Source organism: Schistocerca piceifrons, chromosome 1, assembly GCF_021461385.2.
Source record: "Schistocerca piceifrons isolate TAMUIC-IGC-003096 chromosome 1, iqSchPice1.1, whole genome shotgun sequence".
NCBI lineage: Eukaryota > Metazoa > Arthropoda > Insecta > Orthoptera > Acrididae > Schistocerca > Schistocerca piceifrons.
The window spans coordinates 173,999,366-174,017,758 of NC_060138.1; the positions used below are offsets into that span (position 1 = coordinate 173,999,366).

Sequence of the window (18,393 nt, forward strand, 5' to 3'; positions counted from 1 at the left end):
ACATTCTGGAGAATTGAGTTATTAAATCAGGAAGTGACTTAACGGATCCAGATTTTCTACCAGAGACAAATGATGATAAAGACACCAATGCTGACTAAGACCTATCAGCAGTGAATGACTCCCCATCTCAGTTCTTTCCACAGTAGTCTAAGAAATCAGGTGACGCTTTAGTGAAGAATGGAAGGTCACTAAAATTCTGCTGGTTTGAATTTTCTGAAGGAAATTTCTGGCCACACTGCATTTACCTGTCACTGAGTGGATGACTCTGTCATCAGTGCCTCAGACTTCATATTGACAAATCAATGCATAAAAAACACATACAGAATCAAATAACTAACAATTCAACTACATCACTTGAGGATATGGAGCAAGGATTGGTACCACATTCACCAGAGGTGCTTTTGTGCTAAGCATGTTGTCTTTTGATCATGTTTTGAGGGCCTAATTTCATCAGAGATAAAATGACAAGAGATAGATTCCACAAATTTAACAGAATCCTCCACCTTGATAATATGTCATCTCAAACTCAGTCCACTTCTGTTGATGACTTCACACTTATTTCTGAAATATGGAACAGGTTAGTGGTAAATTGCCTCTGCTGTTGTCACCCTGGTGAAAATTTTCTACTAAGCAAAGCAAGGTGCAGGTTTACCCAATTTATGCCAAACAGACCTGGCAAATACAGACTCAAGTTTTGGAAAAGCTGCAGATGTGTCATCCAAGAACATTTGGAACACTGTCCCATATATTGGTTAGGAAAAAGGCTGATCAGAAAATCAGCCACTGGGAGAGTGTGTTGTTCTTTGCACTATGGAGCGACTATAAGCCAAGAAAGGAATGTAACAACAGATAACTCCTTCACATCTCTTCAGCTTGCCAAGAAACTTGAACAGAAGAAAATGTTGTTTATGGAACAATGAACAAAATTTGCCAAAAAATCCCCAACTGAGTAAAGAACAACAATTCTGATTCATATCCCCTGATGAAGTTGGGGGAGACTGAAAAGCCAGAGTTTCAAAGAAGAATAAGAATGTCATTATTCTTAGCACACTACATTTTGTAGTAACTGTGAGGGTGGAAGGGAAGAAGACACTAGAGACTGTTACCTTTTATAATGCTACAAAGTATGGTGTGGATGTCATTCAAATGATTCATGAATATTCAACTAAGGTTACTTGCAGGAGGTGGCCAATATATGTCTTTTACAATATCCTAGGTGTGGCATCAATAAATGCTTGGATATTCTATAATCAAATAATCAGAAACAATCTAAAGAGGAAGGCAGCTTGAAAATGAACTCACTAGCAGGAAGCAACAAAGAGAAGGAGAAGAGCAAGAAAGCTAACTGAATGAAGAAATTGCTGTAGGAACAGAGAAATCAATTTCACAAAATAAACAGAAATTGTGAGGAGAAAAAAGTAAGGAATGTTATTTCAGTTGCATAGATTCTGAAGTTCTGAAGAAGCTGATAACGAAAAAACCTACAATGTTCCCTAAATCCGGAATAAATTCATGTTAATGTACCCCAGTATGTGTTATTATGACTCCTGTCTATGTAGAATACACTCATTATCTTGTTAAGACTTACATGAATCTAGTTGTGGTCTTCAATCCAAAGACTGGTTTGATGCAGCTCTCCATGCTATTCTGTTCTGTGCCAGGCTGTACATCTCTGTATAACTATTGCAATCTATATCCACTTCAACCAGCTACTTTCAAATATACTGTTCCATCTACAAATTTTAACCCCAACCCTCCCCTCCAGTAATAAACTGACCATTGCATGATGACTGAGGACATGTTCTATCAACCAGTCCCTTCTTTTTATAATGATTGTTCCTCTCATAAGGAAACAGTTGGTGGAAAACTGGAGTCTCTCTGTGTGTACAGAAAGGCTCTTATATACAGGGCATGGTCAAAATTTGGAAACACCGCAAATACAACTCATTCCCAAGCTTAATGCAGTAGACCACAAAAACTCAATAGTATTGAGATCTCATGTCAGTGGTGCCATGGGGAGATGTGACAATTCATCCTCACACTCACAAACTAGTCCTGGATGATGCAACCTATGTGAACTGGGCCCCTGTCATCTTAGAACACAGTATCATCATTGTACTATGAGATTGATCTAATCAGCCAAAAAGGTCACATAATCCTTGGCAGCAATTCAACCATGAAGAGCAACCATAGGGCCCAGGGAATACCATGATATGGCTGTACAAATCACCACCAAACCGCTGCCATGTTTCACGCTTGGGCTGTAAGCTCAGCCAGAAGTTGGAAACAACAGGTAGCAAAACACATCTGACCAAATAACATTCTTCCAATGCTTCATATTCTGGATTTTAACCAAGCAAGGTGGCACAGTGGTTAGCACACTAGACTCGTATTGGGAAGGGCGACAGTTCAAATCCACTTCCAGCCATCCTGATTTAGGTTTTCCACGATTTCCCTAAATCACTTTAGGCAAATGCTGGGATGGTACCTTTGAAAGGGCACAGCTGACTTCCACCCCCATCCTTCCCTAATCCAATGGGACTGATGACCTTCCTGTTTGGTCTCCTCCACTGAATCACCCAACCAATTTGGGTTTTATGGCTTCAGCACCACATTTTCTTGTTACAAGCATTTGCATCACTGATGAGTGGTTTTGGAATTCCAGCTCACCCTGCAATTCCATGGTTATGGAGCTCCCTTTGTGTTGTTTTAGCACTGACAGTGTTACAGAGTGAGATATTTAATTTTGCAATGATTTTTGTAGCTGATGTCCTCTTATTTTTCATCACAGTCCTCTTCAATGACTGACTGCCATGATCATTCAGCACACACTTTTGTCCACATTGTGAATTATGTGATGATGTTTTTCCACTTTCCCTGTATGCTGTATAAATCTTCAATGTGGTGCCTCTTGAAACACCAAACACTTCATCTAATTTGGCTATGGAAGTATGCACCATATTAGCACCAACAGTTTATTCATGTTCAAATTCAGTTAGCTCTGACATGATGCACTCACTGCTACACATAACACTGTTATGAACATGATTGACACTTGCAACATATACTGATAAAAAACTCAAATTACCTGTAGCTGGCTGTCAAAGCAAAAGATCTGAAAATGATGTACCGGGTGATCAAAAAGTCAGTATAAATTTGAAAACTTAATAAAGCATGGAATAATGTAGATAGAGAGGTAAAAATTGACACACATGCTTGGAATAACATGGGGTTTTATTAGAACAAAAAAAACAAAGTTCACAAAATGTCCGACAGATAGCGCTGGACAGCAAAACGTCAGTAACTGCTACCGTGACGGGTGAGAGGTACGCCGATATGTTACAGAATCGCATCATCCCCAGCCTGACTGATAAACACGTGCTGGAACGTACGATGTTTATGCAGGATTGCACTCCACTCTATATTGCTAGAAGTGTGAAAGATCTCTTGTGGGCGTCATTTGGTGATGATCGTGTGTTCAGCCACCACTTTCATCATGCTTGGCCTCCCAGGTCCCCAGACCTCAGTCAGTGCGATTATTGGCTTTGGGGTTACCTGAAGTTGCAAGTGTATCGTGATCGACCAACATCTCTAGGGATGCTGAAAGACAACATCTGATGCCAGTGCCTCACCATAACTCCGGGCATGCTTTACAGTGCTGTTCACAACATTATTCCTTGACTACAGCTATTGTTGAGAAATGATAGTGGACATATTGAGCATTTCCTGTAAAGAACATCATCTTTGCTTTGTCTTACTTTGTTATGCTAATTATTCTATTCTGATCAGATGAAGCGCCTTCTGTCAGACATTTTTTAACTTTTGTATTTTTTTGGTTCTAATACAATCCCATGTTATTCCAAGCATGTGTGTCAGTTTGGACCTCTCTATCTACATTAATCCATGATTTATTCAGTTTTCAGATTTATACTGATTTTTTGATCACCCGGTATGTCAGTGTGTGGCAATTTTTTCATTAAAATTTTCATCCCATAAAGGGATTTAAAAAGTTGTGCTCATTTGTCTGTATACATGCTTTGTTATGTTTCAACTGTTTTTCAAATAATATTATATACTAGTTACAATGCTGGTAAAAAACATATCTTACTTTAGTGTCCACATTGTAGAAAGGATTTTGTGGATCATCAATGATTGGCAGTTGAGCACAGTTGCTGTCGAAACAAAATCCACTTGGTGGGTAATAGGAGTTGTTAAAAGTTGCTGCAAATAGTCTGGATGATGTCCCTGTAAGACACATCTCAGTCAGAAAACTGAACCAAAACAGAAAAAAAGACAAAAATTATGAACATATGTCATTCAAATGAAAAAAAAATTATTTTATTATTTTTTCTTGTTGTTGTAAACTGGAGAAAGTATCTTTTTCAATATAATCAACTCCATGTTTAATACACACATCTCACTGAGTCACCAAAATTTTATGTGAAGGTAAATAATTAGGAGTGTGGATCAAATACAAACGGGATTTTGTTCCTGAGCATCAACAGCAGGTAGGACCAGATCCATGCTTCCAGTACTGTTAGGGGATGCCATTAGGAGTGCAGAGAGCTGGCTGTCGCATATGTCCAACAGTTTGGTCATTAACACTAGCACTGTTGAATGCACACAGGTGCATGTCTCCACTGTGCAATGCATAATTATAAAATGTCTTGTTCACAAAGGAGTTCAAGTGCCGCAAATTTTCTCGAGATTGACTGCACAGTTTAGTGATAATTGTCAAGGATGCTTGTGTTTGTCTGGCATAAAGAGCTCAAGAAAGGATGAGGATGTGTGGAAAATCAGCAAGATGATCACTGCCCTTGGACAAATATTACATGCAAAAACATTCATGCAATTTGAGAAATTCTTGAGGGAAACTGATGGACAAAAGTATCAGAAAGTGCAGAATATGTTGGAATGAGTTATGGGAACTGTAAACAATCATCACAAATTACCTGCAGTTCTATAAAGTGTGTTCAAAATGGATCCCTTGCTTTTTGACTAAAAATCAGAAGTTGACATGTTTGGATGTCTGTAAAGGCTTACAGCAAGGTTTGTGAAAAAGGAGTTGATGCATTTTTGAGTTGGGTCATCACCTGCAACAAAATGTGGGTCCACCACTACACTCTTTAATCCAAACAAGCTAGTAATGAGTGGTGGAGGAAAAGGGGAGGGAGCCCCAGTGTAAGCCAAGACTCAGCTGTCAGTTGGCAAGATTTTTTCAACCATTTTTATTGATTTGTGAAGCATTTTGCTCATTTATTTTCTGCATGAGCAACACACATTCAATGCTGCGTACTACTGAAAATTGTTGAAGAAGGTGAGAGATGGATATTGCCACAAAAGATGAGATCAACTGATGCGACAGGCCATCCTCCTCCACAACAATGCCAGGCCCCTTCTTGCAAGTCTAATGGTCTCCAAACTACAGTAAACTTGATCACCCTCTTTACAGCTCAGATCTATCGCCCTGTGACTGTGATTTCCATTTGTTTGGACTGCTTAAAGAATCTTTAGGAGGGCAATAATCTGAATATGAAGAGAGTGTGGAGGAATTCACGTGCAAATGGCTCGTGGCACAACAAGCTTCATTCTATGCTGCTGTGATAAGAAAAACTACATTCTCACTGGAAAAAATGTGTTTGTAAAGTGGGAAACTATATGGAAAAATTAACTGTAACACATTTTTTCAATAAATCCCTTTTATATTCGATTGTAATAACAGAATTTTTTTATTTTTTTATTTTCTTTTTTAGAAATAGTAACAGAGATGGTTGTGTCCTGAATTTCCGGCAAAGTCATGCTGCTTTGTATCACATCTCTCAGCGAGATTGTGACACCTAGTAGAGAGAGAGACACCTAGTAGAGAGAGAGAGAGAGAGAGAGACTAACATGACTTATGATCATCTTTGCCTCCATGACCTCATCATCATCTGCAAATGTTCTTTCAAAGCTCTAAACACAGGAAAATCTGATAGCACAAAGTTTAGGTTGTATGGTGAATTTTTCAACACTTCATATCTTAGATAATATGGTAAATACTTAGTAGACATATCTCTATGGGGTGTGAGCTGTCCTGCATTCCTTGTTACAGGGTTTCAGACAGCATTTTTACATGGTATGAAAAGCTTCAACTGCCTTACAAATCTTTCATTGTAATGAACTCTAGTTACCCTTTGACCCCTCTCATGGAAGTGCACCAATGCAAGTTCCTCATATCCCAAAAGACAGATGACCTTCATTGCAAATCCTGCACACTGAAGGTAAGATAAATTCTCTTCAAGACTGCCTGGGCAAAGTGAGTCAGTTGCTGCAATTTACTTCTGTTTTCATTGAAAAATGATGGTGTGCAGCAAATCAGTTTCTTTTCTGATGAGATTTTTATGGTAGACTCAAACACCATATGGACACTTTTCTGCTGGCTTATGCATTATCCAGTGAATATCCTCATTGTTGCCAGAACAAAGTTTCCTTCCAGTATTCATATGCTAAGTATTGTGCCCAGGAAAGATCAAGTTATCCCACCACATTTTTTAGAAGCTAAGAAACTGTCATGAAATAAGTTTATTCACATGTTATTTCAATTGCTGTGATGCGGTGGTTAGACAGAGTGGTATCTGGAACTCAAAATAGTTTTAAGGGAGACAATGTGCACTGGCTCATATGAGCCATTTGGTATTGAACTGAATATCAGACAATTCTGATATGTTTTGTTCTGAGGAATACTGACCTCCAAAAATCCCTGATTTAAATCGCTTGGATTACTATGCATAGAGTACACCAGAAGTCTCGACATAACAGTGTGAGATCATTAACCCACTACTGAGGCAGCATTCATGGATACAGACTATAAAGGCACATTTGCATGCCGAGCGTGAGTTTCCTCGGAAACGCGAGATATTAATTAAATAAATAATCAGTGACAAATAAATAAAGCCTATGGCACACAACTGCAGCGCTGTGTCGCTGATAAAACAAAAGCACAATTACGTTACTCGTATGTTTGATTAAGAAGGGAGAGCTCGGGTTGAAGTGGTGCGAGAGGCACGTATATTTCATTGTCTGGCACACCGCCGTATTTCATGTTATTGAAAATTACTGCGAGTTGCAACCATACTAGGCACTCGATTCTGAAAAGAATTTATATTTATAAAAGTAAGTAGGATTATGAACTGTAGGCTTATTCATTGAATATATCTGATTTAACTAACTGTGTAATTTTTTGTTTAGTAGACAATCACCTCTGTACGACGTTTTGGCATGGCTGGCAAATTATTGTAATATTGAGATTTAGATTATGAGTCCGCACCTACCGCAGCAGTCTTTGGAAATGATTTAATTACGAAGTCCGATTATTTCAGTTTTATTTCACGGTCAACTACGAGTAACATTGCCTTTACGAAAAAGCCATTGTCAAGCGTCTGATACCGAATAATTAAAACCTGACGACTCATAGGAGAGACAATCATACAGATAAAATAATTAATATTTTATTTTATTTTATTTATTTTATATTGGCGACTGCGTGTCGGACTTGTTATTTTGTCATTTGTTACATTGTTCTCTTTGTTTCATGTGAAAAATCAACTTTCTGGACCTGGACTTGACTATATGAGAAATAACAAAAATCAGAAGATATTTGCCAATTATAAAATTTTGCGGGAAGACGCAAAGAAGCTTCCAGCAAAATAAGGTAAGACGCAGCATCTTTGCATTAGCAGGCTTGACCAGACGTATAATTCAGTGTATTAGCTTTTCAGTAAAATTCTGTAGTGTTTCTTTTCCGCATAACAGTTTCAGTGATAAATTTCATTCTCAGTACTTTTCCCTAAACAATAACGTAGTGTACAATATGGCCGACTTCTGTACGATATCATGTAACATGGCCAGCAGCCATTACCAATAATCTCAAATTCAGTTTATATTTTTAAATTAACAGATAGCCATTGTTGCTACGACCGATTCATGCTCGACTGCATTTTATTTTAAAATCAGTGTCAAATATTTTCTTGAAACATATATCACGTGTGGCATGGTAATAACTAGAAAACAATACGCAAAAATGGAACAGCAAAGACGTACTATTCAGACGCAATCCGACTCGGACGAGAGACAAATGTTAGAAAATGACTTTACGACAGCAACCGTTAGTGACTTTTCATCAAACATTGACGCAAGTGTTGACGAAAATTTTGACAATAGGCCTTCCACCACAAAAATTTCAAAGTCTCAATCAGAGCCCATGTTAATGCATGACGTCACGTCTAATGACGCGGCGGGGGCAGAGACCTTGCAAACGGCAAACATTGCCGACATGTTACAAATGCTAATGAAACAAAACGCCGAAAACATGGCAACCTTACAGACGCAAAATGAACAGTTAAAGACACAAAATGACGGAATCAAATCTTATCTCATAGCACTCAAGACAGGTAATGACACTTTATGTAAGCGTGTGGAACTTATAGACGCCACACTGACCAAATAGATGACTGAACTCAGTGCTAAATTTTCCCAGCTTAATACGAGACAAGAAAAGACTACAACTGACGTAGCACTTTTACAGACACAAGTAAAAAACCTTAATGTCACGTGTGAAGTTCTTACTGAACAAATTCAAACATATCCTTCAGTACATGACAACCTTGAAAAACGAATTACTGACGTACAGAATAAATTTGACAATGTTGAACAACACCTGACTGACATCTTACAATCTGATGCCACAGCTCATTTTCAAAATATTAATAAAGAATTTCATGATTGGGTAGTCAACAAAGACAAACATTTTGATAGATGCTTACGTGAAAATTTACCAACAATTGTGCACGACTCCGTAACGCAATACATTACTAATAACAAACAGCTGATCAGTGACGCAGTACAATCCGTCACTGCACCCATGAGACAATTCACCGATCGACCACAGTCTGAATGTAACGAAAATATCAGTCAAAATGCACAGTTCAGGAACCAATATACATTCGAGTATGACACACACATACCGCACACGACAAACACACAAGAACAAAACACACCACGACTACAACACATACCACGATGTGCAAACACAAACACAAGCTATTATCATGGTAAACCACAGCAACATTATCGTAATTACTCGCCAGCTGGACATAGCAGTAATTACAGTGGGACAAATCCATATCATAATGCAAAGGAAGACGAAAGCTTAATGAAACACAGGCAATTTCAGATTTTTATCCCAGAAAAACGAACCATTCATCCGGTGATTTTTCTCAAATCTTTTAGTAACGCATTTCCACGCACTTGGAGTGACCGGAAAAAGATTTCATATATTGTCGGTTACATCCAAGGCGAGGGTCTAGTGCAGCAGGGGATACAACCCGTCGGCTTTGGACAAGGACGTCACAAGCCGCCAGAGAGCAGTTTACCATTTTCGCTTTTGCTGTTATGTTTCAGTTTAGTTTTTTTACTGATTGCTTAATAAAGTGGATCTGTTTATTCTATCTCGTGAGATTTTTTTTTAAAAAGTCAAAAAACACTTATCAGCCACTGAAGGGAGCTACAACACTAAGAAGAATCGCTTCTCGATTGGCCACTTGTGACGTCATTGTCCAAAGCCGACGGGTTGTATCCCCTGCTGCACTAGTCCCCAAGGCGATGCAGCTGTCTGGGCATACAGTCAAGCTGACGATGTACCACGTACAGTGAGTTTGAACGTGCTTTTCTGAACAAATTCTGGTCGCAATCCGTTCAGGAGCGACTCAGAAGACAAATTTTAGAACCTGAAACTTTTAACAGTAAAAATGGTAACTTACGCAGATATTTTGAAAAATACTTGAACATGGGACACTTTTTAGACGAACCAGTCGCAACGCGAGATATACTCCGTGCGTTGAAGGCCAAATTGCCTTTCAACATTAAAGAAAAACTCCTACATATCCCGGATGACGATTCAGATTATTTTTTAACAGCTTTAGATTCGGTTGACATGTTACTTGAAGATCAGCGCTTCGCGCGGCAAAACAGCAGCCACAATGTTTACACTAGTGGTATGCAAAACATGCAGGCTTGCCAACACAATTCTGGCGCGCCCACAGTTGGATACGCGGTACAACAAAAACAGCAAACTCACATGCCGTCTCAGTACGGAAATCAAAATCAACACGCGTATTCCAATACAAACAATAGTTACAACAGTAATAACATTTCATGCGGCAATCCATACAAAAGGCACCGCGGTAATAACTACAACGGTAACAACGGATACAAAGGTAATAACAAAAACACAAACAGAAATAGAAATAATGATAACTACGAGCCAAGACAGCATCAAGGTTGGACTCGTAATGATCAGTACTTTCATTCAAACTGCTTTACCACAGCAGCCACCAGGTCAAAATTGGAGCGTACCTTACGACCGACAGGTAAGTTATAATGCGCAACAGCAACAACAACCGCAAAAGTTTGGAGATCATAATAGGCAATATCCGAATGTGAATATAATAGAAATGACACCTGATGCACAACCTCAATCTGTGTCAGTACCTAGTAAAAATGCTAATCCAACAAACTAGAAACAGTCACTACTTTGCCCCAGGTCGTGGCTGAAGAATCCTTGGGGGGCGGCTTCAATGTTAATCAGTTATTTGACACCACACTTGAACAACAGAATAATGATATGCCGAGTAATTCTAAGCAAAAACTACCTGTTTTATTTATAAGATACAACCACAATAACAATATATCAGATGAACTTTTACAAGACAGTACACAATGTCGTTTAGACACAAATGAAATTGTTTTAGCATCTACTACTGGTGTAGTAGGTGGGATTCCAACTACTATTATCCTAGATACAGGTGCAGCTGTGAGCGTTTTGTCTTTTAATTTTTATAAAAAGATGTGTGAATTGGAACCTGTGCCTGAGTTTCCTGCCCAAAACTGTAAAATAACTACTGCACTAGGTAATAAGTCATGTAGGGTTACGAAGCAAGTTTTTGTAAACGTTAAAATAGGTAATGGAACCGTACAATGGCCATTCCTGGTTGTACAAAACCTTGTGACTAATTGCATATTAGGAATAGATATTAAGAGCGAGAAGGACTGCATTATAGACTTCTCCAAAGGTAAATGTATTTTAAATGATAAAAGCAGGGTAATTATTATTGATTTGGACAGGAGGACTCTAAAGCATGACAAACACTGTACAGGGTACAAGGTTCAGTTAGTACTTGACAAAGACATTCAAGACATGCAAACACACTCATCTGACGCAGAGCTAATGGACTTGAAAACATTGCTTGATCATAAGATAAGTGAAGCTACAGCTCTCAGTGTACATGAACGTATAAAACTACAGGAAGTATTATCCAAATATTTACAAGTTTTTACCAAACGATTAGGTGTTATCAACACGTATGTGTACAAGATTGAAGTTAAGCCTCACAAGATCTTCTACCATAAGACATATAACGTACCGTTATCTCAACGACCTGCTGTGTGGCAATAATTAAAACAAATCTTAGACTGGAAGGTCATTGAACCATCCACCTCACCTTACTGTAGTCCTCTACTTGTTGTCAAAAAATCAAATGGAAGCATTAGGTTAGTGTTAGACGCACGAGCTATTAATGAAATAATTTTACCGGTTCACACAAAACCTGAAAATTTAGAAGAGCAATTACAGAAATTTCTAGATGCAAAATATTTTTCCACAATAGATCTCGCTAATTCGTTTTGGCAGGTGGGTATCACTCCTGATTCTCGGAAATATACTGCATTTATGTTCGGGGGGCGAACCTATCAGTTTTGTGTTCTACCCTTCGGACTGAATGTCAGCTCTGGGGTATTCATTACAGCCCTGGATACCGTGCTTGGCGACGATTTAGTTGAGACAGTCACACACTATGTAGATGATATACTGATAGCTACACAATCCTGGAATGAACACGTTGACACACTTCAAAGAATTTTAGAAAAATTTGCACAAGCTGGAGTCACAGCCAATCTTAGAAAATCAAAGTTTGGTTGCAGTGAGATAAAGTATTTAGGACATATCATTAATTCACAGGGCATACGTCCGGATCCCAGTAAATTAGATGCTATCAGAAACTTTCCTAGCCCTAGAACTAAAAAGCAGTTAAAATCATTCCTTGGGCTATGTTCATTTTTCAGACGTTTTTTGCCACAACCACTTTTGAACAGTAAACATCTGCTAAATCTACTCAGAAAGAATCAAGTTTGGATCTGGTCGGAACAGTGCCAGAATGACTTTAATACAATTAAACATGCTTTAGTGAATGCTAACATATTGAGCCATCCAGATTTCAATTTAGATTTTTGTATGACTTGTGACGCTTCACGTACTGGCTTGGGCTGTTGCTTATTTCAAGTTGTAAAGAATAAAGAGGAGGAACAGATAAGAATTATTGGGTTTGCGAGTCGCACTCTAACTGAATGTGAGCGTACATACTCCACTACTGAGTTAGAAACACTTTCCATAGTATGGGCATTCAAGAAATTCAATTATTATTTATTTGGAAAACATACAGTAATTTACACCGATCACCAGGCCCTGACATTTTTGTTAACTTGTAAACTTGTACATCCTAGACTATCACGATGGGCAGTTACACTTCAGAACTACTCTTTTGAAATTAAGTACATAAGAGGTAAGGACAACACCATTGCAGACACTTTGTCTAGACTTCCACAAGGTATGAATGATACCAACAGTGACTTAGAAAATATAAATGACTACAGGATTCTCTTAATGCAAGACAAGCAGTATCACCAATATTATATTGATATGTGCAAAAACATGGCTGAATTACAAAAATCTGATCCTCACTGGTATAAAATAATAACATTACTGGTAGAAAAACACAATCATCCTTTGACTAAGTATTACAAGTTACACAATGATGTGCTATTTTACCGCCGACATCCAAATGCTACTAACTGGTGTGTATGCATTCCCAAAGAGTCTGAACGTAATTTAATTTGGCACACACACTTAGTTTGGGGTCATTATGGGACAAAAAAGTGTTTAGCGAAGCTCAGTACATACTGTTATTTTAGCAATATGAGAAGAAAAATTTACAGGGAACTGAAAACATGTGTCATATGTCAAAAATCAAAACCTCAGAATTTATCCACAAAAACAGATTTACATTCTATTTTACCTAGTAAACCCCTGGAAATTCTGTGTACTGACATCAGTGGACCGCATCCAGCAAGCTCTGGAGGCGTCAAATATATCTTAGCTTTTTACGATATATTTTCTAAACATGTTAAACTTTATGCTTTAAAATCCGCTACTCAAGTGCTATAATACGAAGATTCTCAAGTGATTACCTGACGCGCGTGGGAAAACCTAAAGCAATTCTGTCAGATAATGCAGCATACTACTCTGGGTACAAATGGAGAAATTTCTTGGAGGACAATAACATTAAAAGTATATTTATTTCGAGGTTTAGTCCACAATGTAACGCGACTGAGAGACTTTTCCGGGAATTAAATCGTTTCATGAGGACCTATATTTCATCAAAACATACTAATTGGGTGTCCTACCTAAGTCTTTTCGAAGACGTACACAATAACTTAAATATTTACGATACAAATTACACACCTAACGAGATCATGTTCAATTGCAAACAGAACGATAAGTGGATAGAACCATTACCTAAGTTGTCAGACAAGGAAATCACACCTGAACAGAAAATAAAAGAAGTATTGACTACATTGACACATCACGCACAAATACGAAACAAACATCACAGAAACATAATAAAAAGAAAACAAAAATTCGAGGTAGGAATGCTTGTACTACTTCGTACTCATCATAAATCTGTTGCACTCAAACGACGCAACGCTAAGTGGTGTCTGCTATATGAAGGACCTTATATAATTGTTAACATACCGCACCCTGGTGCGTATCTGTTACAACATCGTAGAACTAACAAAATTATTGGGCTATACGCACACCGAGATCTTAGAGCATTTCATGCTGAATAATGTCAAAGTCATACCCATCAAAATATTGCTAAGCAACTCAAAAAACTCTGTTGCTACAACACAGATAATAAGTAGTATAGAAATTTTCATTTCAGCGTTCCAGAGTCGCAGCTGAAGACAGAAGAACTTTTCTTTCAACGCCGCGGCTCCACCGAGGAGACTGAATATTAAAGTAAAATTTATGATTACGTAGCAGTGAATGATATATTAATTTTTCACGGAACATTTGTTATTGTAGGTACCACTGACTTGGTATGACACCTGACGAACTGACAGACGTCATCTGTGAAGCGATCTTTTGCTTTGAGAAATAGATTAGACGCACATCTCTCAACACGAAAAGCATCTATCAGTAGTCAAGGCCACACAGACACTCTACACACACGCACAAAACGCGAGGAATCGAACATTTTCTCTCTCTTACTATTTTGAATATTTATTGAGTAGCAAAAACGCCTGGTCTTGCCTACTGATGTAATGAATGTTGTGTCTAACCTATCTTAATTTCAGATGACATCACAAAACCGATAAAGAGGACGTAAATATCTGCAATTCATGTAATCAAATGTGACACAATGTAATAACCTATAGCTATGTAATGATGATGTAAACGTGTTTATGTGCAACTGTATTATGTTTATACTAAGAAAATATGTGACGTGTGTATGTATAATTACTTATTTTTTTTTAACTGATGTATCATGTAAAAATTTGAACAAAACGAGTGCCAAAAAGACATTGCATAGTGAACCTCTGTTCACGGACATTAACGAACATTACTAACTCTGCAACTACGCAGAAACCTATGTGAAGGAAACGGTTAATGCCATTCATTATGCATCGTACCTATGTAAACGCGATGAACGATTTCCTTGATTAATAACTACGAACATTTAGGTGAGCTATATTCAGCAAAAAACTGAAAATGTGAAGTGAATAATTCGTGCATCGTCTAGTGACATTACTACAGTACCCAACTTCAAGATGTTAACTGGATTAAATGGACACAAAGTGCCTGTCCAGAAAACAACACGACGGGTGGAAGAATTTTGGTTGGAACTTCAGGGAATGAAATGTTCTCGAAATGTGACGGACACTCTTACCTGGACTGTCCAAGGATCGACGCCAGCTATGCTCCGTCCGAGGTTCTGCAACCAAGCTTCCACGGAATGTAAAAAACGAACTGCACGTGGACCAATTACTCGACGGGTCACGTCTGATCTGCAATAAGCAATGCTTTTACTCACAACGAACTGCATCACAACGACTATAATGGAAATAGGAAGTGGACACGCTTATGTATTAATCACGTTGTTATACAACGATGTTACTGTGATCAAAAAACTTTACCACGACGATACTAACCTGTAAAAAATTATTGTGCAGCAGATGAATATGAACTGTGATAACGACACGATGTGTATAGGTCAACGCACCTGAAACATACGGACATTTTTCTTTGAGGTATTTCAAAACAATACTATGTAACTAAGAACATTCAACAATCTAAGTTGTATTGTGTTATAACGAATATTGTAAATTTAAAACTAAGTTACCTGTCATAGAATGTAGTCTTCATATGTAATCTTGGTTGAATATTTTCTTTGTGCAATGACTGAGAAACGCACGCACACGAACAATATGAACTGCAATACTGTGGCACGTGATCTAACTGTACGACATAACGGCAGTCACACAGACGCTTCTGCGCATGCGCGCACTCTATCTGCCAACATAAGAACTTTTACGGCGCACCCGCGTCATTCAAATTTTGTATATAATGTGTATAATGTGTATAATGTAGGTCATGTAAATAGTTGTAGATAACTTAGATTTTCTTGTGCCTTTAGGTGAATTGCTCGCCTGCAGGTGTGTCCTTTCGCCTCGCAATTCAGGGGGCAATATAAAGGCACATTTGCATGCCGAGCGTGAGTTTCCTCGGAAACGCGAGATATTAATTAAATAAATAATCAGTGACAAATAAATAAAGCCTATGGCACACAACTGCAGCGCTGTGTCGCTGATAAAACAAAAGCACAATTACGTTACTCGTATGTTTGATTAAGAAGGGAGAGCTCGGGTTGAAGTGGTGCGAGAGGCACGTATATTTCATTGTCTGGCACACCGCCGTATTTCATGTTATTGAAAATTACTGCGAGTTGCAACCATACTAGGCACTCGATTCTGAAAAGAATTTATATTTATAAAAGTAAGTAGGATTATGAACTGTAGGCTTATTCATTGAATATATCTGATTTAACTAACTGTGTAATTTTTTGTTTAGTAGACAATCACCTCTGTACGACGTTTTGGCATGGCTGGCAAATTATTGTACAATTGAGATTTCGATTATGAGTCCGCACCTACCGCAGCAGTCTTTGGAAATGATTTAATTACGAAGTCCGATTATTTCAGTTTTATTTCACGGTCAACTACGAGTAACATTGCCTTTACGAAAAAGCCATTGTCAAGCGTCTGATACCGAATAATTAAAACCTGACGACTCATAGGAGAGACTATCATACAGATAAAAACAATTAATATTTTATTTTATTTTATTTTATTTTATAAGACTCATATGCATTATGTCCTATATGTACAGGCTTTAGACTGAGATTGGAGACCATTATTCAGGGTACAGGAGGATATAGTGAATGATTGTACTCAATGCACCCACATAGGGAAGAATGCAGTAACTGGAGGATGTGTACCTAGAAGTACATGACCTTTCTACATCAGTACCAATTCAGTGACGATTCGGGAATAAGATGCAGCAATAAGCACTAGTGGCCACCATAAACAGTTTCCAGCATTTTCTACTGTTTTTGCTGTTTATAGGCATGCAGTTGAGTTTTGTGCAGCATTTGTTAATATTTTCAGTTCTAGATATTTAAATGTTGTATAATGTTACAGCTATTTGGAAAATTTTGTTAATTCTTTAGTTGGAGAATTTTGAGGTGTGTAAAATTCTATATATTTTTAAAACCAGTTCCATAACATGCACACACACAGGTCATACTTTGTTGCTCGTGCACAATCTTGTACCTTGAAATGGAAAAAGGGTCTTCTTCCATGGAACACATGATAGTTTCAAATGAACTGAATTTCTTCAATATGTCAACAATTTTACCTACCTTGAAAATGGAGCTATGTGCTGGTTTCCAATATCATCAGTTAAACAATGTATTTAATTAGTAAATGGTTTTGGATAATACTTCTACATAATTTGATTTCACTTATTCATCACTGCTGTGTAGTAGAGCAATAATGAAACAGCTTATTGAATACAGTATTGACAAGATTTTCTTGATGCAATGCTTTTAAATTTCAATAGAATATATATTTCTAGGTACATAACCATGTTGCACACTGGAACATTTTTTCACTTTTGGAAAAACCAAAATCTTCCAGAATAGTTTTTGTAATTGGAGAAAAAAGACTGCAGAACACAAAAAGTGAATGCTATCATTTAAAATTTGAGTAAGAAAGTATATTAAACTTCTATCACTGGGCAAAATTCTGAAAGTGTTCCAAGGTACAACACTCTCCTCTGCCACAAAAAATTTTTCTTGTAATATTTATTAATATACTAATTAAGTTTTGTTTAAATAAACTGTTAAATTTGTTCTAATTTTGGTGACTTATTACTAGAGTTCTCACTTAATACGGATTGTCAAAAGAGCAGAAGTAAGCATTCAAGAGATAGTTGACACATGCCTTCAGGAATCTGCAGTTCAGGTTTTTCATCATTTTGGAAATGTTCTCCTGTGAGTCAAACACACTTCATGCTGCCCTTCTTGGTATATGTTCAATATTCTGTGTTACTTCAATCTGATATGGGTCCCCCAGACTTAAGACTATTCTAAGATAGATGGCATGAGTGCTTCATAAGCAATCTGTTTTGCAGACTGACTGTGTTTTCCCACTATCCAACAAACTTTATCCATGATTGAGCCTATATTCCCAAAATTGTTACACTCAGTTATCTGTATGATTTGACTGATTCCAAATATGACTCATTGATACTGTTGTCTTTAGTGTACTACATTTTTTGTGTTTTGTGAAGTGCATAATCTTATATTTATGAACACATAATTAAAGTCACCAGTCTTTGCACTACTTTCAAATCTTATTAAGATCTGACTGGATAATAGGACAGCTTCCTTCAAACAGTACTTAATTATAGTTGTATCCTCCCTTCAAACATATACCACGTATGTACTATTGGAAGAAAAAGAAACAGCTGCATCAAGAAATTCCCTTGCAATTAATGAAGAAGCAGATAGGAATACTTCACTTACAAAATCACAAGAAACTAGCAGCGAAGTATTACACAGTCAAAATTTGGATACCGCTATTCAAACAACAGCTCAACAAGGAAAGTCTACGAGATCA

The 18,393-nt window shown here is 37.6% G+C and overlaps 1 protein-coding gene across 1 annotated transcript in view; it reads right to left on the reverse strand.

The window, feature by feature from the left end:
* The window catches only part of LOC124797092 (lysosomal alpha-mannosidase-like), a 191,428-nt gene that overhangs the window by 121,434 nt on the left and 51,601 nt on the right, over positions 1 to 18,393 (reverse strand). Inside the window, 1 exon segment of the mRNA XM_047260760.1 lies at positions 4,109 to 4,245. Coding sequence (XP_047116716.1) covers positions 4,109 to 4,245 — 137 coding nt within the window.